The sequence below is a fragment of the Cottoperca gobio genome, chromosome 2 (genome assembly GCF_900634415.1).
Source record: "Cottoperca gobio chromosome 2, fCotGob3.1, whole genome shotgun sequence".
NCBI classification, from domain to species: Eukaryota; Metazoa; Chordata; class Actinopteri; order Perciformes; family Bovichtidae; genus Cottoperca; species Cottoperca gobio.
The window spans coordinates 65,675-92,750 of record NC_041356.1 but is presented as its reverse complement, the minus strand read 5'-3'; the positions used below and the strand labels follow the sequence as shown (position 1 = coordinate 92,750).

The window sequence follows — 27,076 nt, the reverse complement described above, 5'->3', positions numbered from 1 at the left end:
TCCACCGCAGCTGCTCGGCTGTGGTTGCAATTGGAATTCCAAGTGTAAATGTGAGAGCGTGAAAGTGAAAAAGTATCAGATTTTAAATTGGGTCAACCTACATTTGTGTTTTTATCAATTTGAATGGTATGAATAAAACATGACCTCATAAAATAAAACCTGACATTACAATGTTATATTACAAACAAGGACATATTCTGTTGATTCAGCCAATCCTACCACGTCCTAGTTCAATTGTGCATACTGAGACTATAAACTAATATACTGTAGCACATGTACCATTTTCCTAAATTAATTTTTCATTTTATTTGTTTTGCAAGTTGTCATCAGGGCCATGGCAATGTCCACAATGAATTAGTCTTTAGTCTTATCTCTTACGAACCAAGATTTGTTTTTAGGATTCAGTGATGGGAAGATACATTTAGTTTTAGTTGATGTTTTTCTTTCTCAATTGAAATCTTTTAATTTATTTGTCGTATATATTACATATTTTAATAATCTAAAGAGGTTATTTGACCTCTAAACTGTAAACTCCTCACACTGTAAATAATTGTTTTCTTTAGCCTATGTTTAATATTTATGGTAATAATGTTAACTCAGCTCAAAAACAAGGAATTTGTAATGCACTTGATAAAGATGTATATGATACATCTATATAATACAGGCTGATTTATTAGCATATTATCAACTGATTTTAGCTTATCATATATATTAGTATCAGCCTATAAGATATATTTGGTGTTTATGTTTTGTATAACCACAGTTTGGACCTCAATGTTGTTATCCTTTTTTTTTTTTACTTAACTGTCTGTGTCGCTGGAGGAGAATTGTATTTCAAGCTTTGCATGTTGGCCAAAGTGAAAGCTGAGGACTTGTAGCGCTCAGAAAGAAGTGAAAGGAAAAATACTGCCAGAAAATATACATCCTGATTTAAACATAGTGGTGGCACATTCTTCTCTACAACACAATATTTCAACAGAAACACATCTTTGTGCTGCAGACGCCGTACACCAAACATGAGCAGCAAGTCAATCACAGGAACAAGTTACACACAGTGAACAAAACAGAAAACATGCATATCTCATATACATCTGCTGCAGAAGAAGCACTAAAGATTTGGCGTAGTATTTATTCACATCAAATAATAATAATAATAATAATAATAATAATAATAATATTAAATACTGTTTTTAAGAGCTACAAGTATGTTGGATAAGAAGGAATGACTCTATTCTCTAAAAAATATGTTCTTTCAATACCGCCGCTGTATTAGGAGAGTGAAGAAGGTTCTTCCAGTTCTGTGATCCTGATGTGTACGAATAAGGAGGAGGGAGGAATACTGGTTCCATCTTTGGACAAAAGGTGAATGTGACGATAACCTGAGAACACAAAATAAAGCCAGAGGATTAGGAGAATACGCTTTGTTGTATTAGCTGATCACAAGAAGAAGTTCTGGGTTAAATTGAAAAAGAAAACAAAGAGAAATATAGCCAAAAGCGGCCATGTTCGAGAGGAAGCAGCTCGATTGGGGCAGATGCAAGCGGCAGCGAGAGGGTTTGGCTTCGCAAAGCTTACGTTTCAGTAAAGTCCATTCATTTAACAGTTTTTCACATTATGCAAATTAGCCAATGTCATGTGCCAAATGTCAAGTCAATGGGACTCACAGTGTGGAGGGGCTGGTTATTTATCAGGTCCCCATCAGGCCGATTGAGATCATATTTTATAGGATCCATTAGGGCATCATTTCCAGTTATGGTACCAAGTTTCATGTCTCTAGCTCCCAGCTAATAGAGCAAACGCATAAAATGGCATATAATGCTACTTAGGGCACACCCACATTAATCAATCATTATGACACTTTAGATCTTGGTTAATTCTTGCCCCCAGAGTATTTGCATCAAATCTGGTGAAATTCTGTCCACCGGGTTTTGAGGTACACATTTATGATATTGTGGCGAGCAAACATATCCAGCAAAGTTTATGATGATTCAACACAATTTCAATGAGTAACTAGCATTTCCTTCTAAGCCCCGCCTTTTGTGAAGACCTTTTTTTTCGACCAATCCTGCTCATTTATAGGAGAAATGTGTATCCCCCTTCTCTTTTTTGGTGTTGATAGTCAAAATTTCTAAAGTTCTATTTATACAACCGTTTTCCCAATATGCTAATTACCTTCAGGTTTGAACCCCAAAAATAAATCTTAATATGTTGAGAATAAGTTGAGACAAAAATACTTTGTGATCAACTTGTGAAAATAAATTAAAACTTAAAAATTGGTTGGCGTGAAAATGGACATTCTAAGTTAATATATTAACTAAATATTAGACAGTAAATGCACTAAGCAAAATTTGCTAGAAGCTATAGAAGTATCCTTACCTTGCTGCATGCAGCTGAAAGGGAGTGTATACTGCCCCACAAAGTCATTCTTAGATGTCTTGTCATAGTCTTCCACTACAAAGCGCACCATGGCCAGCTCAGCAGTGTGGATGGTGAAGCGCAGAGTATCATACCACACAGGGTTGAACCCTGCAGAGAGGACACATCTTCAGTTTCAGCACCCATGCTTCTCAGAAACAAAGTCCTTAATTTTGTGTGGAACTAAGCCAAACCTGACATATTAAAAGTTACACATCCTGTCCTGTTTATTCCTTCCTTCATGTATTTCTGCAGGGGTGAGTGTGTGGGCCTCTCGTACCATTGTTCTCGATGTATCTGGTCTCCTGCTTGGCCTGGTCCATAGGAACACCATGGACCTCCACTCTGACCAGAGGGTCCACAATAGAATCCTCTTTGATATTGACTTTGGGCAGCTGCTGACCACTGATCACCTTAAACACATTCATACAATGTCTTCAATAAAGCAATAATTAGCTGGTAAACTGCAGGGATACACTTTTCCTACTTTCTTCATGGTTTGCACCTGTATGGTGAGGACAACAGGTTGGTAGCCATCCCGTTCTTGGGGTGTCTCAGGGTCAAATCCTTTCTCTGCCTCCCTCATGAAATTGGGCTTTAGGATATAACCACAGCTGCTATTCTGACTAAACAGTCCGTCATTCAGATCCATACCCTCCCCGGCAGTCTGGAAATTCAATGCAACTGAAGGAAAAGGAAAAGAAACAAGATCCACTTTTTTGACTCAAGCTGTTCTTGCCAATACATTTAAATTCACAGCACACTTTATTCAGGCACTTTGAGAGAATGTTATTAAAGCTGCACGGGACAACTTTGCACACCGCTTCAATATAAAACATGACCATTCCTGCTGTCATCTACTAAATAATAAAAGACAAAAAAATAAATCTACGCTGCATGTATTTGGCTTTTGTCCGATGTATAGTTATATATGTATACAGTACTGTGCAAAATGTATTAATTAAGCAGGGGCTTCAGCAAGGAGGCAACTGCTGTAGTCCAGGAAGGAGATGACAAACACCTGAATGACACCTGGGCTTCCTCCCTGCTGAGGAAAGGATGAATCCTAATGATGTTGTGAAGGAGGATGTTTGCAGAGAACAACAGTTGGTCATCCAGAGTCTCTCCCAGGTACCCTGCCATCCGAGTTGGCACTACCATAATGTTGTAAGTTGTGATGGACAGGTCTCTCCAGGTTGAGCTTTAGGCGGTGCCTAAGCCAGGCAATGCTTTTTTCACATCTGTAGCTTATCTGCCTCTGTTGTCATCAAACCTATTAGCTTGTGTACCTTATTTTCCAAGCATTTTCATTTTATTTGGGTTGGATCAAAGGGAGGTGGACATTTTGGGAGCTAAAGTTTTTTTTTTTTACTGTAAAACCCTGTTTAATGTATTTCCTATTTTTGTGATAGCAAACCTGCCTCCATTTAAGTGGGCTAAATTGTCCATTGCAGCATTAATAGTGAAAGAAATATGACAGAAATGCAAATACAGAAAGCTATTTGAGATAAAGTCAAGTCTGTCTTTCAGTTGTAATCACCAATTTGGCTCCCAGCATTCCACATTTCCTGAGGATTGAAATTGGAGGAGTCAGTTCGGAAGCCACTGGGATAAACCCTGGTCAGCTGCCGTGAGTTATGGTGCACAAACTCGGCACCTGAAATGGAGATAGGGTGTGAGTGAAGCATATAAGATACATATTATTGTGTATAAACACAGCACAAAAATGATTACATTTCATACTGAAAAGGCCTTCTAATTTACAAGTATTCATTGCTTTACCTTGACACAAAATGTATTACTGCTGTTGAAAACTGAAACAAAAGATGGTCTTGATAGAGCTAAAATCCCAGACTACAAATATCAAATACCTATATCTACATACAAACTGTATTAGTCAAACCTTAGCTTTTACATCACCTATCATAAGCCACACATTTTGTCTAAAGCAGAGAGAAAGGCTGAAGCTGGACTCACCAGCCTCTCTCAGGTGTTTGCGGGCCTTGGACTCTGTGAAAGAGGCCACTTCATAGAACTTTGAGTGGATGCGGGAATGTTTGAAGTTACTGAAGTGGACGCTTTTGCAGTAAACGACACAGTCTGAAAGCTCCTTGGACAGACGTTGCTTTGACTTCTTTGAAAATAAGAAGATAGAGGAAAAAATAAATGAACAGATGGCCAAGTCATGGGAGCTCAAACATGTTGTACAGTAAACTATATTTTTACAATAAAAATAAAAGCAGGGGACGCATAAAAGTTGCAGTCTTTCACAGTTCAGGTATGAAACCAACAGATGACTGGACCCTGGCAGAGCAGTTTCTACTAAAGGGGCTTCATTAGAATGGATTGTCACACGGTGTATTAAATTGAGTTTATATGCAGGGTTGAGGGTGAGTTTAAAAGGGCTAAAAGCGTGGCTACGCACCATGGAAAGTCAGTGGTTAGCTACTGTAGCTGTTAGCAAGCCCCCTGTAGCCGGTGCGGGCCGACCAAAGGTAACTGTCACCCGGCAGGGTCCGAGCAGCCGGGAGACTGGATGACTGTCCTTCAGAAGTGCAAACAGAAGTCTACGGTTCACCACTTAGCGACACACCCGCAGAGAAACCAACTCTGGTTATCGGTAGCTCAATTCTGAGATACGTGAGGTTTGAGACACCAGCGACCATAGTCACGTGCATTCCTGGGGCCAGAGCAGTCGACATAGTAGCACATTTAAAACTGCTGACTAAGGCTAAATGTAAATACAGTAAGATTGTTATTCACGTTGGCGGTAATGACACCTTATTGCATCAATAGGAGTGCACTAAAATTAACGTGGAGTCGGTGTGTACATATGCTGCTCGGTGTGTTTCATGTTTAGCTATTGCTCGGCCTCCTTTAGTGATAATGGTACGTGTATTAAATGTAGTTTATACGCAGGGTTGGAGGCGAGTTCTTTGGTCCTCTGCCAAATCTTTTGAATGATGACATGTTTAGCCACATGTCATCATTCCGTCGCTGGCTCTCACGGTGGTGTCCAGATAATGATGTGGGCTTCGTAGACAATTGGCGGACTTTCTGGGGAAGACCTGGTCTGATTAGGAGTGACGGCATCCATCCTACTTTGGCTGGAGCAGATCTCATATCCAATAATATTACACAGTCTATTAGTGGACCTAATCCATGACAACCCAGAGTTGAGACCAGGACAAAGAGTTGCAGTCTTACACACTTCTCTGTGCTTCTTTCCGGGCAGTCACCCACTCAAATCCCCATAGTGACTGTGTCTGCCCCACGACCACTGAAACTAATCAAGTCTATGGTTAACAGAAGAGGAGTTATACATGAAAACCTAATTAAAATAAACACCATCGCTGCAAAAATACAACTAAATCGAAAAATTAAATGTGGGCTCTTAAACATCAGATCTTTATCAACGAAAGCTGGATTGGTAAATGATTTAATATCAGATAATAAGATTTATTTATTTTGTCTCACTGAAACCTGGCTGAGACATGAAGAATATGTCAGTCTAAATGAATCTACTCCACCTGGTCATATTAATACTCACATTCCTCGAGGTACTGGCCGAGGAGGTGGAGTTGCGGCCATATTTGACTCAAACCTCTTGATCAATCCTAAGCCTAAACTAAACTATAACTCTTTTGAAAGCCTTGTTCTTACGCTCTCAAACCCAACATGGAAAACAATAAAGCCAGTTTTATTTGTTACTGTGTACCGCCCTCCTGGTCCGTATTCTGAATTTCTATCTGAATTCTCAGAATTTTTATCAAATTTAGTCCTTAAAACAGATAAAGTAATTATTGTAGGTGACTTTAATATTCATGTGGATGTTGATAGTGACAGCCTTAATAATGCATTTATCTCAATATTAGATTCAATAGGGTTCAGTCAAAATGTACATGAACCAACTCACTGTTTAAACCACACTCTGGACCTTGTTCTGGGATATGGTGTTGAAATTGAAAGTTTATTAGTGTGTCCACATAATCCTCTTTTATCAGACCATTTTTTAATAACTTTTGAAGTCCTGTTACTGGACTACAAGCCAGTAGACAAAATATCCTACGCTCGATGTTTATCTGAAAGTGCTGTGACTAAATTTAAGGAAGTGATTCCATCAGCACTTAATTCAATACCAGGACTCAATATCAATATAACGGAGGACTCCAATGCTAACTTTAGTCCCTCCCAAATTAATCATCTTGTTGATAGCGCTGCAGCCTCACTGCGAATAACACTCGACTCTGTCGCTCCTCTAAAGAAGAAGATCATAAAACAGAAAAAGAAAGCTCCATGGCTTAATTTAGAAATCCGCAAACTAAAACAAAAGTCGAGAAATCTTGAAAGTAAATGGCGTTCCACTAAATTGGAAGAATCTCGTTTAGTCTGGTTAGATCATCTTAAAACTTATAAGAAGGCTCTCCGTAATGCCAGAGCAGCTTATTACTCTTCCTTAATAGAAGAAAATAAGAACAACCCCAGGTTTCTTTTCAGCACTGTAGCCAGGCTGACAGAGAGCCACAGCTCTACAGAGCCTTCTGTTCCTATATCTCTCAGTAGTGACGACTTCATGAGTTTCTTTAACGATAAAATTATAATTATTAGAGACAAAATTAATCTCCTCCTGACCTCAATTGGTAATGACTTAACTTCAACTGTTGGAATTTTAAAAACATCTGTAACTCCTGAAATATATCTAGACTGTTTTACTCCAATCAACCTTAACCAACTAACTTCAACAATCTCATCGTCTAAACCATCAACCTGTCTTTTAGACCCGATTCCAACTAAACTGTTTAAAGAAGTTTTACCCTTAATTAACACTTCGTTATTAAATATGATCAACCTGTCTCTATTATCTGGCTACGTACCAAAATCCTTTAAAGTAGCTGTAATAAAACCACTTCTTAAAAAGCCTAGTCTTGATCCAGAGGTTTTAGCCAACTATAGGCCGATATCTAACCTACCCTTTCTCGCTAAAATCCTTGAGAAAGCAGTCGCAAAACAGTTGTGTGACTTTTTACATAATAATAGTTTATTTGAGGTTTTTCAATCTGGATTTAGAGTTCATCATAGCACAGAGATGGCACTGGTGAAAGTTACCAATGACCTTCTATTGGCATCAGACAAAGGACTTGTCTCTGTTCTTGTCTTGTTAGACCTCAGTGCTGCTTTCGACACTTTGATCATGACATTCTACTACAGAGACTGGAACATTGTGTTGGCATAAAAGGAACCGCACTAAGCTGGTTCAAGTCCTATTTATCTGAGCGATCTCAATTTGTACTTGTTAACGATAAATCCTCCATGACAGCCAAAGTCAGTCTTGGAGTTCCGCAGGGTTCTGTACTTGGACCGATTCTATTCACCTTATATATGCTTCCTTTGGGCAATATTATAAGGAACCACTCAATAAACTTTCATTGTTATGCGGATGATACCCAATTATATCTATCAATTAAACCAGATGAAACCAATCAATTGGCTAAACTTCAAGCATGCCTTAAGGACATAAAAACTTGGATGTCTAGCAACTTTTTGATGTTAAACACAGACAAAACTGAAGTTATTATACTTGGCCCTAAACGCCTCCGAAACGCATTTTCTAATGACATAGAAGCTCTGGATGGCATTAACTTGGCCTCCAGCACCACTGTAAGGAATCTTGGCGTCATCTTTGATCAAGATCTGTCGTTTAACTCCCACATAAAACAAATCTCAAGGACTGCCTTCTTTCATCTACTTAACATTGCAAAAATAAGACACATCCTGTCTCAAAATGATGCAGAAAAACTAGTCCATGCATTTGTTACTTCAAGGCTGGATTACTGCAACTCATTGTTATCAGGTTGTCCCAAAAAGTCGCTTAAGACTCTTCAGTTGATCCAAAATGCAGCGGCACGTGTATTGACTAGAACAAGGAAACGGGATCATATTACTCCTGTATTAGCTGCACTGCACTGACTCCCGGTAAAATACAGAATATAATTCAAAATCCTTCTCCTGACTTACAAATCAATTAATGGTCAGGCTCCAGCATATCTTAAAGATCTCATAGTACCTTTTAAACCAACTAGAGCATTACGCTCCCAGACTGCAGGGTTACTTGTGGTTCCTAGAGTCTCTAAGAGTACAATGGGAGCCAGAGCCTTCAGCTATCAAGCTCCTCTCCAGTGGAACCAGCTTCCAGTTTGTGTTCGGGAGGCAGACTCACTCTTCACATTTAAGAGTAGGCTAAAGACTTTCCTTTTTGATAAAGCTTATAGTTAGGGCTGGCTCAGGTTTGCCCTGGATCAGCCCCTAGTTATGCTGCTATAGGCTTAGACTGCCGGGGGACACCTCCCTGCTCTCTTCCTTCTCTTCCTCTCTCCTCCCCTCCCTCTCTCTTCTTCTCCCTCTCTATCTGTATGCATTTATGTAAATGTATGTTACTAACTCACCATCCGGGGTATCATCCCCGGAGTGTCTGTCTCTCATGTGGCAGGTTGCCACTGATAAAGTTTACGTCAGGATCATGAATCGTGACAGCGCCTGCTGACCTGGTCCTGCTGGACACCGGGAAGCCTTATTGACATTTTCCTGGATTCATCCATTCTTTCTATTTCTTTTTTTTCCAATACAACATCATTTCTGTCAAATGTTGTATTTGTACTATGTTGTTTATCCTGTACACACGACATCTATTGCACGTCTGTCCGTCCTGGGAGAGGGATCCCTCCTCAGTTGCTCTCCCTGAGGTTTCTTCCATTTTTTCCCCTTTAATTTTGGGGTTTCTTTTAGGAAGTTTTTCCTTGTGCGATGCGAGGGTCTAAGGACAGAGGATGTCGTAACCTGTACAGTCTGTAAAGCACACTGAGACAAATGTATAATTTGTGATATTGGGCTATACAAATAAATTTGATTTGATTTGATTTGATATGCAAAGACAATGTCGGACTCCGTATTTTCTCTGGTCCCCTGCAAAATCTAACAAATGATGACATGTTTAGCCGCATGTCATCATTCTGTCACTGGCTCTCATGGTGGTGTCCAGATAATGAATAATCCGGCTGGTCATATTAATAATCACGTTCCTCAAGACACAGGCTGAGGAGTTGGAGCTACTGCCATATTCCACTCAAGCCTATTATGCTAATCCTAAACTAAAATTATTTTGAAAGCCTTGTTCTTACGATTTCAAACCCAACATGGAAAACCATAAAGCCAATTTTATTTGTTGAAGTGTATCGCCCTCCTGGTCCGTATTCTGAATTTCTATCTGAATTCTCAGAATTCTTATCAAGTTTAGTCCTTAAAACAGAATAATTATTGTAGGTGACTTCAATATTCATGCGGACATCGATAATGAAAGTCTTAATACTGCATTTATCTCATCATTAGATTTACTATATGATAGTGCTGTAGCTAAATTTAAGGAAGTGATTCCATCTGCACTTAATTCAATATTATATCTCAATATCAATGTAACCCCCAAACCCGCAAACTATAACAAAAGTCAACTTCAACAATTTCTTTGTCCAACCCATCAACCTGTCTCTTAAACCTGATTCAAACTAAGCTGTTTAAAGGGCCTACGAAATTATAAACATTCATTTCTACTGATGATAGTAAATGCTATTTGTGGTGTAAAATTATGTGTTATGTGACACAATGATCGCAGTATTTAATAAATCATGATTTAGTATGTCGACCACCAATGTTGACATTGCCGCTACCAGAAACCGTGTTCTGACGTCACAAGTAGAAAACAGTCCACCAGTTGAATACACAGACATACACAGGCAGAAGCGGCAGAAGCGGCAGACGTGGTGATGTCGGACTCTGGCTCGGATATTTCGACAGAATCGAGTAACAGTGAGTCGTCAATAGACTTGTTGCACCTTCAAGAAGAGGAGTTTATTGAAGAGGATGCCGGTGTCGTGAATTTAGATCAAGCGGGCAAGTTTAACGTGGTGGAAACAGAGCAGCGCGAGAGACAGTATTCAAAATAGAGACGCAGACGGGAGTGGACAGGCGGATGAACGTGACGGTGAATCTGGATTTGGCGGAGATCCTGTGCGACAACAGAACACAGACAGGTATATACATTTGACTATAGTTCATAGAACTTATCAATATATAGTAAATACATCACAATAAAACGTAACATTATCCTCGATCGTAAATAGATCGATAGCTATCGATAGCTTGCTTGTGAGAATTGTTATGAACCGACTAGTTGTCCGCAAATTGCTCGATCCCTACATATTCAATTACTTCTCTACTTGGACACATCGACGTCTGTAAAGCTTGATAACTTGATTCTTTCTCGAAGTTTCTACGGTTGTGGTTCTATCGTTGTGTGCATTAGCTATGAGCTAACAAACAGACCGGAGGAAAGCGCTGTTTTATAAAGTATAGTCTGTATACTGACCGTCTCACCTATAGTGCTTACGAGCCTGTTGTCAAACACAGGCATATAAATAGTATGACATTAAGATGACATTAATATTGGCCTTTTTCTGGATATTGCATATTGTGTACATGTCTTTACCACTCTTCTTTTGTACATTTAGGTGTACATGTGAAAACTGTACAATTATGGAAGCAATTGAAGAGCTGCTGCCAAGAAAAAGATGTCATGGAGGAATTCAATGAATATGAGTGACATGGTGCAAACATAACCTGCATAACAGATCACCCAGGATTCAAATCAAATTGTCTGGATGTTTGGGTGTTGCAGACAGCCTACCACAGGTATTCAAAGAGAGACAGACCACAAGCAGGTGATCAGCCACGTAATGAACAAGTTACTTGTGTAATGTGTAGAGCTCAGAAACTTTGATGTATTTTTGGGAAATCGAATTGTCACTCTGGCAAAGTTACAGAATACATATATGAATAAGTGATTACCATTGACATAACCATAACGCGTTAACTGCTATTTTAATTCAGCTATTATACAATTTTAATTCTGCTATATATTATTTTAATTCTGCTATTTTATCTACTATTTTATCTGCTATTTTATACTATTTTAATTTGGCTATTTTTATAATGGTACTTCAAACTCATTTACATCCACACCTTGATTATTGTACTGTAAATGCTCTTATTCTGTCCTTGTACTAATTGTTATGTTTTTGCTGTGAAGCACTTTGGGCTGCAATTCTTGTATGAAAGGTGCTATACAAATAAAGCTTATTATTAGTATTATTATGTATTACCTTATATTTTACAGAATGTATCACTATATGGCATACCGCCAGCTGGTGAGATTCTGCTGGGGAATACTTGGTAAGAACCACAGAATGCCATCATGTGCCATTCAAAAGATCTGTGCTACATTTCCATCTGACAACTACACGTCGTTCAAGTATCAGCACTTTATTAGAGTCAATAGTAAAACACAATGTCAGTTCAGTGATTGAATCTGCTTCTATACAGCACAACAGCATCCCTCTTGTTTGGTTCTTCCACCGACTGCTGAGTGGAGCTGGGACTTCGAAAGGTTCCTCATCAACATTGTCTTGGCACAAAGCATTGAGTCTCGGTCAAGAGTTCAGTAACATACTCTGCAAGAAAATATGTTTTATAATCATATGTATATGTATATATGTATATATATATATTATATTATATTTATATATATTATATATATATTATATTTATATATATATTTATATTATGATGCTGACCTTTGGAACAACCAACTTGGATTGGAACTTGCAGTCCAGCTGACCTGACACGTGGTCGCGCCTGCATGGACTTGTGGTGTGTCCTCGGCGCAGCGATCGATTGTTGTTAACGGAAGTCATTTTTATGCTGTTATGATCGTGATTTATTATGAATACATCAATATTAAAAATATATATATGGCACATTTCACAATAGATATGCAACCTCTATCATATACCAAGGCCAATAACACTGACAAAATATCATTTCGTAGGCCCTTTAAAGAAGTTTTACCCTTAATTAACACCATGTTATTAAATCTTTGGAGTCCGGGGCTAGTTTGGCCGTTTTTGCATACTTTTGATTCTGCCTTACTAAACCCTATTAAGAGTCTTCAGTTGATCCAAAATGCTGCGGCATGTGTATTGACAAGAAATAGGAAACAGGATCATATTACTCCTGTATTAGCTGCTCTGCACTGGCTCACGGTAAAATCCAGAATAGAATTTAAAGTCCTTTTCCTGATATACAAGGCCATTAATCATCAGGTTCCAGCTTATTTTAAAGATCTCATAGTACCTTTTAACCCAAATAGAGCATTGTGATCCCAGAATTCAGGGTGTACATGTGCATGTGGTTCCTAGAGTCTCTAAAAGTACAATGGGAACCAGAGCCTTTAGCCATAAAGCTCCTCTACTGTGGAACCAGCTCCCAGTTTGTGTTCGGGAGGCAGACACCCTCTCCCCATTTAAGAGCAGGCTAATGACTTTACTCTTTGATAAAGCTTATAGTTAGGGCTGGCTCAGGCTTGCCTTGGACCAGCCCCTAGTTATGCTGCTATAGGCTTAGACTGCCGGGGGACTTACACCTCTCTCCTCCTCCTCTCCCTATCTCTTGCTCCTCCTCTCCCTCTCTATCAGTATGCATTCATATCCCTTAAATATCCGGTGCATCATCCCCGGAATTTCTGTGTCTCTCATCTGGCCTGTTTCCCTGTTCCTGCCTGATGCCCACATTTTTTTCTTTATTATTATTATTATTATTTTTGGAGGCACCGGGAAGCCTATTTTGACATCTTTCTGGATTCATCTTTTTCATATATATATAAATTGAAGTGCCCTGAACGCCGCAAGAAGGACTCAATGTCCTAGCTATTGGTTACTGTATGGTCTAATTTTGACATTTTAAATGCTATAAATTATAATTATTAATTTTGGGTAACACTTTTGTAGCACTAATGGGGGAGACCAACGCATCAAACTTCCTGAACTTACAAGTCCCCGGTGGATGAGAGGGTCGCCTCCCTACGCCTTCGGGAAAACTCTGACTGTTATTTGTGCCTATGCTATGTAATGCTATGCCTATGTAACCCTCGAACACGTGTAATAAAGGATTTCTGATTCTGATTGCATTCGCTTTACCGCACTGTTGTGACAAAAAGAGAGTTGAGCCAAAAGGCGAAGCTCTCGATCTACCGGTCGATCTTCGTTCCTACCCTCACATATGGTCATGAAGGCTGGGTCATGACCGAAAGAACGAGATTGCGGGTACAAGCAGTCAAAATGGGTTTTCTCAGGCGGATGGCTGGCGTCTCCCTTAGAGATATGATGAGAAGCTCAGCCATCCGTGAGAGACTCAGATTAGAGCCGATGGCTCTTTGCGTTGAAAGGAGTCAGTTGAGGTGGTTCGGGCATCTAGTAAGGATGCTACCTGGGCGCCTCCCTAGGGAGATGTTCCAGGCACGTCCAGCTGGGAGGAGACCCCGGGAAAGACCCAAGACTCGGTGGAGAGATTATATCTCCTCACTGACCTGGGAACGCCTTGGGATCCCCCAGTTGGAGCTGGAGGATGTGGCCCGGAGAAGGGAAGTTTGGGGTTCCTAACTGGAGCTGCTGCCCCTGCGACCCGCGACCCGACCCCGGATAAGCGGTAGACGATGGATGGATGGATTGATGGATTGATGGATGGATTAATGCATTAATGCATTAATGCATTTTATTGCAGGTTGGGCGGTGCGTACTGGCTCTCATAACGGGAAGGATGGATGCAGGTATTAAAAAACCCTGACCCACGCATCACTAATGAGCAGGATTATGGGAGCAGGTAACAGGCAGACAGGAATAGAATACAAATACAGGACAGGTTCTGTGTGGACAACTGGTGGACAGGTGTGCAATGACATGAATCACTTTTCCAAGAGGCTTCAGCAGTTCTGCCGACTTGTAGGAAGAGGCCCAAACCGAATGATCCATTTATGCATCTTCGGGAAAACGACCATGCGATAAGGCAAACCCCTGCGCTGCAAAGGAATCCTGTCATTGATGGATGCACTGGGCTCATCAAAACCTTGTGACAACCCCCTCCTGAATGTTGTAATTGATACTTGACTACGCTGCCAAGCAAAAGCTGGCGTACTGCCAGGGGAGCTTCCATGACTTTAGAGATCAGAGGTGTGGTAGGCCCAAACAACACAATGACAGTGTAACCTGCAGAGCACCTCTGCATGCCTGCCTGCTTCCTCATGAAAACTGATCTGGCAGGTCTACCCAGGCTTCAGAGTCCCCCCTCCCACCTTCATCCCTCTACCAGACAGCAAGACGGTCATCTCTCCAGACACCTACACCATCAACAGGGGCACCTCCGAGCTCACATCTCTGCCAAACTTGCCACTGGCCTCACCTCTGTTGACCGTGGTCACAGGAGTTCCAGTGTGGCGTTTCATGCTTCTCAGATGCTTATAAATAAACATGACTCTAAGTGCCCAATGATTCCTTTTGCACACTTAGTTTGCTTGGGACATTGATGCACATTCAACATCAAACATTTTTCTCTAAAGCCTTATGCCCTAAAGCCTGTACCACCAGTACAATCTATATTACCAAAACAGTGCACATGGCAATGAGGGATGTAAAAAGTAGTAGCATGAATTATGTTGCATGTGTTCCTTGTGATGCAGTGGTATGAATGAAAAGAGCTTTTGGGGCTCCCATCCCCAACTTTTCCATTAAAACCAAATTGATTGGCCTACGCAGCACCTTGCTGGACAATGTTGTGTTGCCTTGCAGAGCCCCCTCGTTGGAACCCCCATAGCGCCACCAGGATGGCTGCGTTTCTTTCATGCAGGGCTGAAGTCTGTCTGATAAAACTCATCTGTTGATAAAGATAGCAAGAAACAATAATGCTCTGGAAAAAGCTTGAAAGTGGACCTTGAGTCAATTTTTTTTTGTCAAATACAATTATTTTTTTTAAGTCAAGGTTCCTGATGCAAATGTTATTTGTTTGTTTCAGTTTCTGCCACTGAAGGAACTTGAGAACCTCACTAAAGAACTATATTTCATTGTACAATAAACACACAGAGCTTTTAAAATTAAAATTTAGATGAGCAGAATTTCCCCAAAGGCCACTCGAATATTGTTCAAATGATGATAGAGTTGATATTTGGAATATCAAAATATAAAAAAAAAAAAAAGTTTAAGATGTACTTACACAGTATTTGAAAGTTAGCATTTTAAATTTGCCTTTTAAATCTGCAGTATCATACTGCCAGGTCAAATGATTATATAATATTTAGTATTAAGTCTTTTAGCGACCCCTGTTTACATTTAATTTCCCAATGAAATATAGTTGATACTTGGTATTACATTCTAACCCTATATGGAGACTCTACAACTCAAGGGATGAGGAGAGGAGATGCAGAGCGCAGATAACTGAACAATTTAGGGTTAATTGCCTTGCTCAGGGGCACAATGGTGGCAGCCCTGATATTGAACTCAGACCACAAGGCCACCACCATCTTAGGTTGTCCCCATGCAATTGTCACTTTGGTTCAATGTGGTCACAATGCGTCTCTGACAGGTGGTTTGGCCAAACGCACCACAATCAGTCCTCAATGCGTTACACCTGTACTGTCATGTACTGCTATCTGATTGAAATCCCAAAATGCATTTTAATGCAAAGTGTAGAGAAGGTATATCTGTCTTGACTACTTGAACATTTGATATTCACAGTGGTGGAAGATGTGTCTATCCTTTGGTTTAAGTATTAAAAGTAAGTTTGTTCACTTCAGATCTGGATGGCTGAGGTAGAAGATACACGTGTCACGAGTGGTTGACAATGTTGAAGCCTTGTTCTGTCCTTCTTACCTGTCCCTACCTGCCTCTGTCTTTCTCTGCTATCACATTGTAAACAGATCAGCTTATCTAACACCCAGTGTCTGCTCCCTGACCTTAAATCCGATCTATTTTTCATGAAGGATGACAGAAGTTTATGCAATCCTTTTCCGCTGGATAAAAAGGCGACCAGATTTCTGGTAAGTAAATACGTACTATATGTTACAACTAGGGTGTCACGATTCTCTAAGTCCACTATTAGATTTGACTTTCGATTTTAAGGTCATGAGTCAATTTGATTAAAACAATTAAAAAACTAGCACTGACGGCTGTGCCATTGTTCGAGTCTGGATTTGTTAACATAGTAAGCTGTGCTGTGTTGTTGGTGTTGTTTTTTTCTTCGGTTGAGAAAAACTAATTCTGGGAGAATCGTCTATCCTGCTTTTGATTCCAATGATTTTATTTTACAATCGAAATCGTGACACCCCTAGGTACAAGAAGACAAAAGTAATAGTAATAGTAGAAATGGCAGATGCAGTAAAAAGCTTGATCTCAACAGTTAAAAGAATCTGACTAAACATTATAAGGTAGAGAGAACTGATACTATGGTTGTTTTTTCATACAGTACAACAAGAATATCCTGTGAATGGTGCGAGGTTAAGCTTGTTACAATCAATAGTAATATTCTGCAGTGACTGTGAGCATACACCCACTACATTTCTCTTTCACAATGACACACTTAGTCAGTGCATTGATGAAATAAATGATTGTGCCAAAAAACTGAAAACCTTTCAGTACATCCCATAGTTGTTGGAAGTGTATTCAGTAAATAACCTGGAATGCACAGTGAAAGGAATGTTCTTCTGCAATTAACATTAGTATTTAATCAAAAGGAGTGCCTTCATGTTGGGTTAGTCAGCTTAATCTATTAGGCTAAGTGTTCCAATCATGCATTGAAATCTTCCTCAAATCTGCATAATCAGCCTAAAAAAGACTGAACCAGAGGATCTTGGTTCTATAGCAGACTGGCTCATCAGACTGTGTATAATAGGCGTTCTGGATCTGACGACAAAAAGCAACCTGACATACCTTAACCCTGTGGCGCACACTCTCACGGTAGAGGTTATCTTCGTCCATTTCGGCCACCTCGTCTTCATCACTGATCTCTCCGGTCTGAGAGTCCTCTGCCATCCCGTTGAAACTCTCCTCCAGACCACCGATTTTCTTCGCTTTCAGCAGAATCTTCCCCTTAAGAGCCTGACAGGAAGTTCAAATAAACCCTGTCGTAATCTCTCAGTAGAATTTTCAAATAATTCATGTGTAAAACAATAGTCAGATGGTCGTTTTGAGAGTTGTTAAAACAGCTTCACAAAATGGTTTGTGGACTATTTGAGAGGGGGAAAGCCTGTTATATTGTCCAACATTGTAAGAAGGGAAAATATTGTGATGCTGAATAATTCAGGGTGCCAGTGTTGCATGTAGACACAGATCATAAGGCCGGGGAGGCTCTGACAGGCTTTGAAGGGGAAAGTGAAGGTGCCCTCTTCCTACCTGAGCTCTGACAAGCTCTAAGGCCGCCTAACCAAGCAGAAGCTAACCACTGTTAAGACCACTGCCACTGTTTTTGTTTTTACAGAAAACTAGTGGGACCTCATTTATTGGTTGGTGCTAGTCTGCTGCTCAGTAAGGTACACCTAAGCTAACTTTAACTTGCTACTGATGTCACTGAATGCAGATTGCTATCCCTTGTTACAGCATATTCACTTTGGCAATGGTCAAAATCAATGGGCATAATTCAGCATCACACAAACATCCATGAACTGCTTTGCATTGACATTTGATAACTAGAAACTTATTTGAGTATTACCTTGACAAGAATACAGTACAAAAGACCAAGCTGTTAACATGAACATGGTAATGCTATTTCTTGCTAGCCGTGCTATTGAGAAAAAGAGTTGAGACAGTTTGTTGTGGTGTGCGACTGGAACATTCCTGTAACTCATTTCTATATTAAAGTGAGACAGTCTATCTGTTCTGAATTATAGCTAAGTGTTGCCTTTATTTGATAGCTGATCCACCAGTAGATTGTGTTCAAAGTGAGGAGTGTTACATTTAAATGCCATAGCACTCACAGTGATGGTTAGCGGACAATATTGTATTGTCACTATTACTATCACAATTCGATTTGATTCAGGCGCGATTTACATGAGACAATATCATATGCACATTTAACAAAATTACTTACATTTATATCAACTTACAAAATCCACTAAAATATGATTTGACAATTTTAGTACTGGGCCTTAAAGGACAGTCCACCTTAAGTGAGCCTGTGCTGTTGTAGCTAACTTGGAGGCTAACCCTCTTCACTTCAATCAGCAAATGGCTAAAGACACGGGAGCTGAGCTTGGGTCATGTTTTTCTTGACAAATAAATGTAGGGACACATGTGTCACTGCCCATCACACAGTTATAATGCTATTGCTACTCACGTTACCCAGAACGTCTATCGTGTCCTATCTTTATGTGAGAAAAGGAAAATAGAACTCAATCATAGAATCTGAGCTATTTCTTTCTTAGCGCCTCGGCTATGGTCGAGAATCTACCCTCTGTCTCTCTCTCAGACGTCTCTCTTTTATCACTATCTGTATCTGTCCCTATCTCTGATCCTATTCTATCTCTAGCTGTCTCTCTCTCCCTTTACTGTTTCTCTCTCTCCCTCCCTGTCTCTTTCTCCTATCTGTCTCTGTCCTTCCTCTCTCTTCTCTCTGTCCCTCTATCTTTCTCTCTATCTATCCTCTCTTGCTCTCTCTCTCCTCTTCTCTCTCTCTCTCTCTCTCTCTATCTCTCGCTCTCTCTCTCTCTCTCCCCTCGCTCTCTGTCTCTCTCTAACGACTGCACACTTTGCAACATTATGCCTCTAGTACCACTTGATAACAGCACTGTGTATCTTCAAAATCTTCACTTTGCATCGATTATATTGGATCGATATATCGATCCAGATCAATGGATCGTTACACCCCTAGTGTGTTGGTGCTTCCAAGTCCTAAAGTGCATGTTTACTAAATGACAGAGCTTGACTTAACCAGTTTTTGTTTACTGTCGAGCCGACGAGTGGCACATAGACTGGGGTAAGGTTAGGACGACGGACTGCACTGCTCACCTCAGGAGACGGCAGCCCGATGGGGAACTTGCCATCTAATGTGCTTTTCAGCAGCTTGTCACCAAGGATGTGGTTGAGGTGTTGGGCCATGACTCTCTGTTGCTCAACACCGCAGTGGTTCTCGATTGACAGGATGACTGGATATTCCGATGCCTGCATGGGGGAGAGGTGGAGGCCGTGAGTTTGTAATTTAACACTGGAGAGCATTATTAGGGGAAAGCTAATACGCTTGCTGCTATATACCTGTGGGTTGTGGCTGGCTGGTAGAAAGACCAGCAGATGGATGGACAAGGGGTCATGATATTCAGTTGTGGACGGATGCTCAAACACAACAGGCTCTGTCATGCATGTGAACCCAGCACGAGGCTGGCACTCTGTGGCAGATCCCTGGCTAGCTGACTTTATAGGGCTTTCAGATTAAGTCTTGGATGTCATTGTTTTCCCTCTCATAAATGTACAATGAGATGCTGAGCGATTTGTTGATACAGCTTTACTTGACAATGAAAGCAAAAATAATTGCAATGCCAGCACGAGGGGATTATATACCATGCTAGCATGGCTAGGTCTATTTGAAAAGCCACATTTGGACCAATGTGATCATCTCTCCACTCGGGCTGTGAGAGTGTGACCTGTGCAATATAAAACAAATCAAGAATGTTCTTCCAAACAGAACTGTCTTCAAAAATAAAAAATATTTTGTTACATCAGAAATCCACCATACTCAAAATAATTCTGCATATTGCTTTTTGAAACCAGACAGCTACCTTGAAGGCATAGTTCCCGACTGCGTTGACCACATCCTTGAAGAGTATCTTGGAGGTAAAAGTGTGTCCATGATAGACGATGGGCTCTCCGTTGGCACCATCCCAGCAGTCCACTTCCACACACCGACAGCCACGACTCAGAGCCCTGAGCAGCAAAACAAATCCAATCTAAATTTAAGTAATTTGTTAATGGCATTATCAGACTTAAAAATAATTTGACGTCAGGAATCCCGTTTTATTCTATTAATGAAACTGATGAACAGAGAGAGATTAAGGCAGGGCAACATCCCCTGGGAGGCTTAATGAAGCATAGTAGAGAACACATTAGGTCAGAGATTTATGCTGATGGTTAATGCTGAAATCTATAAAATGGTTTAGAAGTGGATTTGGAAATGGTTAAGTGACAGTTGCAGTGATGTTCCTGGATATATGCCTTAGGCAAATTCTAGTTAAGGTGTAATCAGTTGAGCCTCTTTTTTCTATGATATCCCAGCAGATGTATGGGTGTTCATGTGCATATGGACACCAGAGATACCACTATCCCTGTAAAATGTAAATTGCGCTCCAGGACTGCCCCCCACTCATTGGCACCCTATGCAATAGCCCAGGGGTCTTCAATGTTTTTCAGGCCAAGGACCCCCAAACTGGTGTAGCATGGAGCAGGGGGGGGGGGTGCTGTCAGAGTTCTGTGCGACGGGGGGTGGGGAGGATGTGAATGTGCAAACATTTTTAAATTAAAATGTTTTGCTTTATCTACAAAAACGTTTTGCGACCCCCCTGCAGTACCTCCTGGGGGTCCCGGACCCCCTGTTGAAGACCTATACAATAGCCTATGTCACCTAGTCTGCAGACTGCCACTGGATAGTTGATCTGGCAGTTTTGCCATTGAGCATTGCTTTTGTGGAGAGTTCAAGTTTGGTAAACTTTAACACGTTAATTTGAATCACTAATAAATTCCACACCATTATAAGAGTGCTAACATTTGAACGAACAGAGAAATGGGAAACTGGGCTCGCCAATGAGCCCCGCAAGTAATCTTCTAGTTCCACTTGTTTCGCAAGGCTGTGAAAATGAATTTTGCTGTGACACATTTTGCTGTGACACATTTTGCTGTAAATGGTCACTTATTTTGGTCATTTGAACACCGCAAAGACATTTCTCGCAGAGCCACATGATCAAACCTGTCTGAACTTAGAAAGTTTGCAGCATTACCTGATGTATCCCTCCACACTGCTCTGTCCTCGGAGCTGGTCCTCCATCAGGTAGGTGTTGTGGGAGGAGGAGATGAAGTAATGGCACAGCGGCTGGCTCATGTCCTGGAAGGCGCCCAGCCACTGTGGGTTGAAGATGGAGCCATCAGCTGACCCGAGGTACATCAAGAAACCGTCAAATGTCATGGCATTCAGCAGCTTTGCTGAAAATACAGCAGGATGGAGTCAGAACCTTCTGATATAGTGCTAGCATCAACCTTTCATAATACATTAACCCCAAATGGAACCCTGTTTATTTTAATATATATATAGTGCCAAATCACAACTCACTTTTGACATTGTTATGTGTTATATTTTATATTTTTGGGCTTTTCATGCCTTTATGATAGTGGGAAGTGCAGATTGGGGGAATGACATACAGCAAATGGCTGCAGGTTGGACTTGAACCAGAGGGTGCTGAGGCAAGGACTCAGCCTTTATATATGGGTTGCTTGTGCTACCTGGTGAGCTACCGGGACGCCCCAGGTGCTCTTTTATTAAATAAACTAAACGCTTATGTTATTTATCTAATTTATGTGCACGTTTCCGTGTCTACTGGGTTGCTGCTTTTCGCATTCATATTCTCCTCTGCTTTGTTTCGCAAAGGGCGGGGCTCCGCTCCAGACACACACACACGTGCGCGCGCACACCTACAATCAGAGAGAGAGCGGAGGAAAGGAAAGGAGAGAGAACTACAATGTGCAAAAAAGTCAAAAATCCAACACATTAATTATAAATGGAGCAACGTCGATCCCAACGTAAACTCAGGAACAGGAACTCAGGCAAAAATATCCGCGTTTTTTAAATGCACACAGCCTGAATCAGCAGCAGAGATGTTAATTTATTGCAGCTCGTCTGCTGCTGGATCCAAGTCCCGACCAGAGCGTTAGTTTTTTTTTTTACCATTAATTCCAATTAGTTTTATTCATGATGTATCCTTGGAAAAACATTCATGCTTTCGAGCATAATTAGCAACTAATTATTGAACTAATTATTGCTAAAGATTTTAAGACACAGCCCATTCATTTCACCTTTCTTTCATGCTGTGCAAAAAAAGAAACTTTTTCATCCATGTATCTTTCTGTTTTATCTTTCCATGTTATTATGTTATGCTCTGGAGAGAGCTGCTTGTTGGGCAACCAAACTCCGCCGAAGAGCGTTAACTTCATCCAAACACACTCGTCCTTTCAACTTGTCCAGTTTGGCATGTTTTGTTTTGTAATGACGCCCGAGAGCCTTTTTCATCACCGCAAGCGCGTCTGCACAAACTAGGCACACTGGCCTTTTACTTCCACAAAGAAATAATCGACATTCCGCATCCACCTTTCTCTTTTTTACACTCGCCATGCTGCGTTCGCTGATGTCAATGAAGTTTTTTGACATGACGTGACCACGTAATGACACATTCCTCTTATGCTGTGTTCAAGGACCCTAACCTTGGCCAGTTGGTCAGTTGCCCGTTTTATTCTATTGCTGACTAGATTTGGATAAATGTTTTTGGAGTTGATTTTTTGCGTGTGTTTATGAATTACCTTGAGTGCCAGATCAAATTTTCCGGAGGTTCCCCACCCCTGTTATAAAACAAACGACCCCCCAAAACACATGAACGTCCCTCTTTCTAAAATAATGCTTCCAGTGCCCCCCCGACATTCTCTGAATGCCCCCTGGGGGCCACTACCGCCCACGTTGAGAACCCCTGCTATAGAAAGTATACAAACTGTACCTGTGTCAGAGGGCTCGTAGTGCTCAATAAGCTGCTTGGCATGCTGCTGGATGTTGTCTCCCTCCAGCTGCTCCTCTCTCAGGAAGTCCTCCAAGTCACTTCGGGATAACTTCTGGCCATCAACTGAGTACTCCTGAAAAACCCTCAGTACATCCTCTCGCTGGGTCAACATCTTGTAGAAAAGTACAAACTCGTCATCCTCCAGGGTACCTGACTGGGACTTATCAGCCATCTGAGAGAAGAGAAAGGAACATGCTGTAGATCTATGCATAGACAGATGCATCAAAACCAAAGAGGTCTTACAGAGGCTTCTGTAAAATGGCCATAGAAACCAAACACTCTATGTTGAACGTTTCTCTGTAGTTTATGTTTATAGCTCAAAGGCTCTTACTGTGAAGAGATGATGAGCATGGTGCTCGTTCATGTCCACATTCATCATCTTCAGTAAATCTCGCACTTCCTTGAAGTTCATCCTGCCGTCGTTGTTCTTGTCGGCCTTCTTGAACCAGTCACCAATCCATCTGGGTTACGCCACTTAACGAAAGTGTCACATTCAATAGTGGCAGAAACACTCTATTGTATTTATAAGCGCTTTGGAAGAGATCCTCGATGAGTACTGACAAGATGACTGTTCAGGTACACTGCACAACTTTACAGTAAGTAATCTCCGCCAAAGGGGTGAATCCAAAGGGGCCTTTGCCAAGAAGGTGCCCTGGGAACCATTTTTGCTGCGGGTAAATGTATTCCTTGCACTATAGATTTACTCATTTCATTCTGAGGAATTGATCTTCCACATTGATATGAGCTATGGCTTGGTGAATCCCCAACCCGTCCTCTAGCACCACGGACATGTCAAAGTTTGCCATTGACCTTTTGTCCTTCCCAAGGTATCTCAAGAACTAACAGATGTATTTCCATTGAATTTACTGTAGATATTTATTGCCCCCCATAGGATTAATTATTTTCTATGGGCACCATAAGGTCAAATGAATTGTAGCCTACCTAAAAAGTATTAAACCCTTTGACCAGACATAAAACGTTTTTATAAGTCTGTTAAACCCTAGCCATTTTAAAATCTAAATAAAAAACGTTGCTGTTCTCCTGTGCCTTTGATTGATTAGTTTTAATCCTGCACTTTTACTTTCTTTATTGCATGTGTGGCAATTTAAGACGACACTTTAACTGTATATTTGGTCTATTTGTATTTTCTATATTTAGTTTAATTTTATAAAATCTTTTAATTTCTTTTAATCTCACGTTAATGGTTGGTCTGGAGGTGAATGTGCTACACACCTATTCACCACCATAACCGCCACACCCTTACATTCTATCTCACATAAATGACAATTTACATCTACAATGGCACTGAATATAGGCATTGGACATAAATCTGGAGGTGCAGAATCTTCCAATATGCATATGTTGTAATTACAAGGATACTGGGGTATCAATAAACAATGGTGGGGTGGCCACGTGGACCTTCATGCTACCATGGGGGTAACATCATTGATTGTATGACTCACAGACTCAACAATGCAGTCTTAATTTTGCTAATGAGCACAGCTCAAATAAATAAAAAAATTAAAATATCTTGTGTAGATTTTGGTCAGAATGCAAACCAGCTAACACTTTGAATGCATTGACGGCACATGACTGAAAACACTGAGTGAAGGATACTGGTCAAGTTTCTCCCGCTCCCCCATGTTCTCCAGGTTCTCAATCAGCTTCCTCATGCCTCTGATCCAGGACTGTGCTTCCTCGGCTGACTCGGCCACAAGGTCCAGGTTGCCCTTGCGACCGCGGAAGACCAGTGTGAAGCATCGGTCAGCTGGGAACTCATCACCGATGCTGAGCAGCACCTCAGACTGGTGGCCCTCTCGTATTGCCTCCACATCACTCACTGAAACTGGGCATGAAGACCAACACACGATGGAAAACTGGTTTTTATTGTATATGACATTAGTTAATCAATCAGTGATGATCAGTTATTAATCAAAAAACTAGGTGAATTACACTATGATGGTGGTGATGATCATAAGATAAACAACAATTATATTAGACAAACATTAATTATATTGCTCTGAGAAAGGCTACCATAATCAGCTTCTTAGAACAGCTCCTCAGGAACACAACTCATGCCCTATGTTTTTACATCATGGGTGTATATATATCAGGTACCATGTTTTTGGGTAAACTGAGTTCTGTTGGGTTTATCTGGCTCTGCTTTGTACCATGATGAATGTGCTAATGTCTTTCAACATCAGTCTTTGTGTTATCATAATGGACATGCTGGGCTCAGTGTCTGAGCAGGAGGTCCGTTACATCAGTAGATCATGTGTTCTTACATGTGGAGTGGGTGTTGCCAGCCTTCTTGGACTTGTACCAGATGGTCATGCAGTCGTCCTGCAGTTTGAAGTAGCGCTGCTTCTTCCAGGTACGAGACTTGATTTTCCTCATTATAGTCCCCACCATCATTGACTGGAGGTTGTCATCCCCCTGGATGCCTGAAAAGAGAAGGACACTTAGTATTTGAGGATGATTAGATGGATATTAGCCTACTTTTGCTCTAATGTATCCATTGTAAACATTCCAAATGTGATTCCAAGTTTTGGTTGCACATTGTTTACCAATTTCAACATGAAAAGTCCATTTCACATTCAGTTTGATTAAGTTTGCTTCATTTGAGTTTAAATGGTTGTCTTTTTGTCTCCTTACATATGACAGAGTCTCATTAACATCGGTGAAGGAAGAGATAATTGGTGATTGGATTAAGTGCGGTGGACCTTGAGACGATCACCGCCTGCTCCATCCTCCGACCACCCCGCGGGCCTAACACCACCATGGACAGAGTGACTATGAGGAGAGGGAGTAGAGCCGAGAGGGAATCTAAGCTCCTGAACTGTCTGGACTGTGTGGCCCCATCGTGGGATCCTGGATAAAGCTGTTGCATTTGACGGGTGGAGCAGAGGACGGAGCACAGGACGGAGCACAGGATGGAGTGCAGGACTCCGGTGAGACGAGAGGAGGCGGAGTTTACATCAAAGATGCTTCGTGCTCAATGATAAAAGTTGATGGACAATGTTTCCATCATATACATTTTTTATGTACAAAATTCCGGCCATGTTTTTGGCCCAGACAATTTACCATTTTTGTGTGTTTACATTCCTCCTGTTGCAAATTGAAAAGATGTACTGCTGTTTTTGTTCTGTTCTGTTCTGTCTTTCTTTTCATGTGTAGTATAATGGACGAAGCTACAACTGCAGCAAATTATCCTTGGGGAACATTGACAATTATTTGTCAGTGGAATTTTGAATTTAATGTTCTTATTTTGGCAGTAATTATGCCATTTCAACCATGGAAATTAAAATGTAATTTTCTTACATTTTAATTAAAGTTTTGCTAACTAAAATGAAGAATTAGATTTCTACTGGATGCAGTGAATATATCTTACTATTGCATGGACTTCCATATAAAAATGTGCTTTATGTTTTGTATGCCTTGGACGCCCACACTAGAGGTTGATAGCACTGAGTAGATCATCAGTCCGATATTGTATATAACACTAACACAAATGTACATCCACAAAACAATGAGCTGTTCTATATCAACTCAGTGAACTAGTGGACAACTTGTATATGTTTTGATATTTTGAAAAGTAAACCATAAGAAAACAGACTTACGGAGGCCGCTCCCTGTGGAAGCCATTCGTTGTTGTCTCACACTTCTGCCATCTAAAAAAAATACGTTAGTTATTCATGTAGGTTTACAGTTCCAAGCCAAAGACATTAACACATGACGGTGAGTTCATCAGCAAAACTAATTGTTGCTTATTTGTATTTGACAGTCCAAGCTGCATAACATTAATGCAAGACTTTAACTACTACAGGTCCATATGTTTCCTTTATCTTCATGAAATGTTCAAGCAGCAGTATAAGAACTGTCTAGGTGTAGCTGCATTAGATGCTCCACGCTGCACCAGCAGCCTCATTATTC

At 40.7% G+C, this 27,076-nt stretch overlaps 1 protein-coding gene across 1 annotated transcript; it reads right to left on the bottom strand.

Annotated features, from left to right (window-relative positions):
• Positions 1 to 1,269: 1,269 nt before the first annotated feature.
• LOC115021826 (1-phosphatidylinositol 4,5-bisphosphate phosphodiesterase delta-4-like) lies at positions 1,270 to 26,788 on the bottom strand. The gene is made up of 15 exons (XM_029452526.1): positions 26,764 to 26,788; positions 25,429 to 25,587; positions 24,761 to 24,989; positions 23,475 to 23,604; positions 23,084 to 23,315; positions 21,323 to 21,524; positions 20,111 to 20,255; positions 19,347 to 19,499; positions 17,274 to 17,441; positions 4,393 to 4,549; positions 3,956 to 4,072; positions 2,921 to 3,099; positions 2,696 to 2,828; positions 2,377 to 2,526; positions 1,270 to 1,379 (listed from the first exon to the last, which is right to left on the bottom strand). Exons 1-15 carry the CDS (start codon positions 26,786 to 26,788, stop codon positions 1,270 to 1,272), a joined length of 2,289 nt encoding a protein of 762 aa, XP_029308386.1.
• Positions 26,789 to 27,076: the final 288 nt, after the last annotated feature.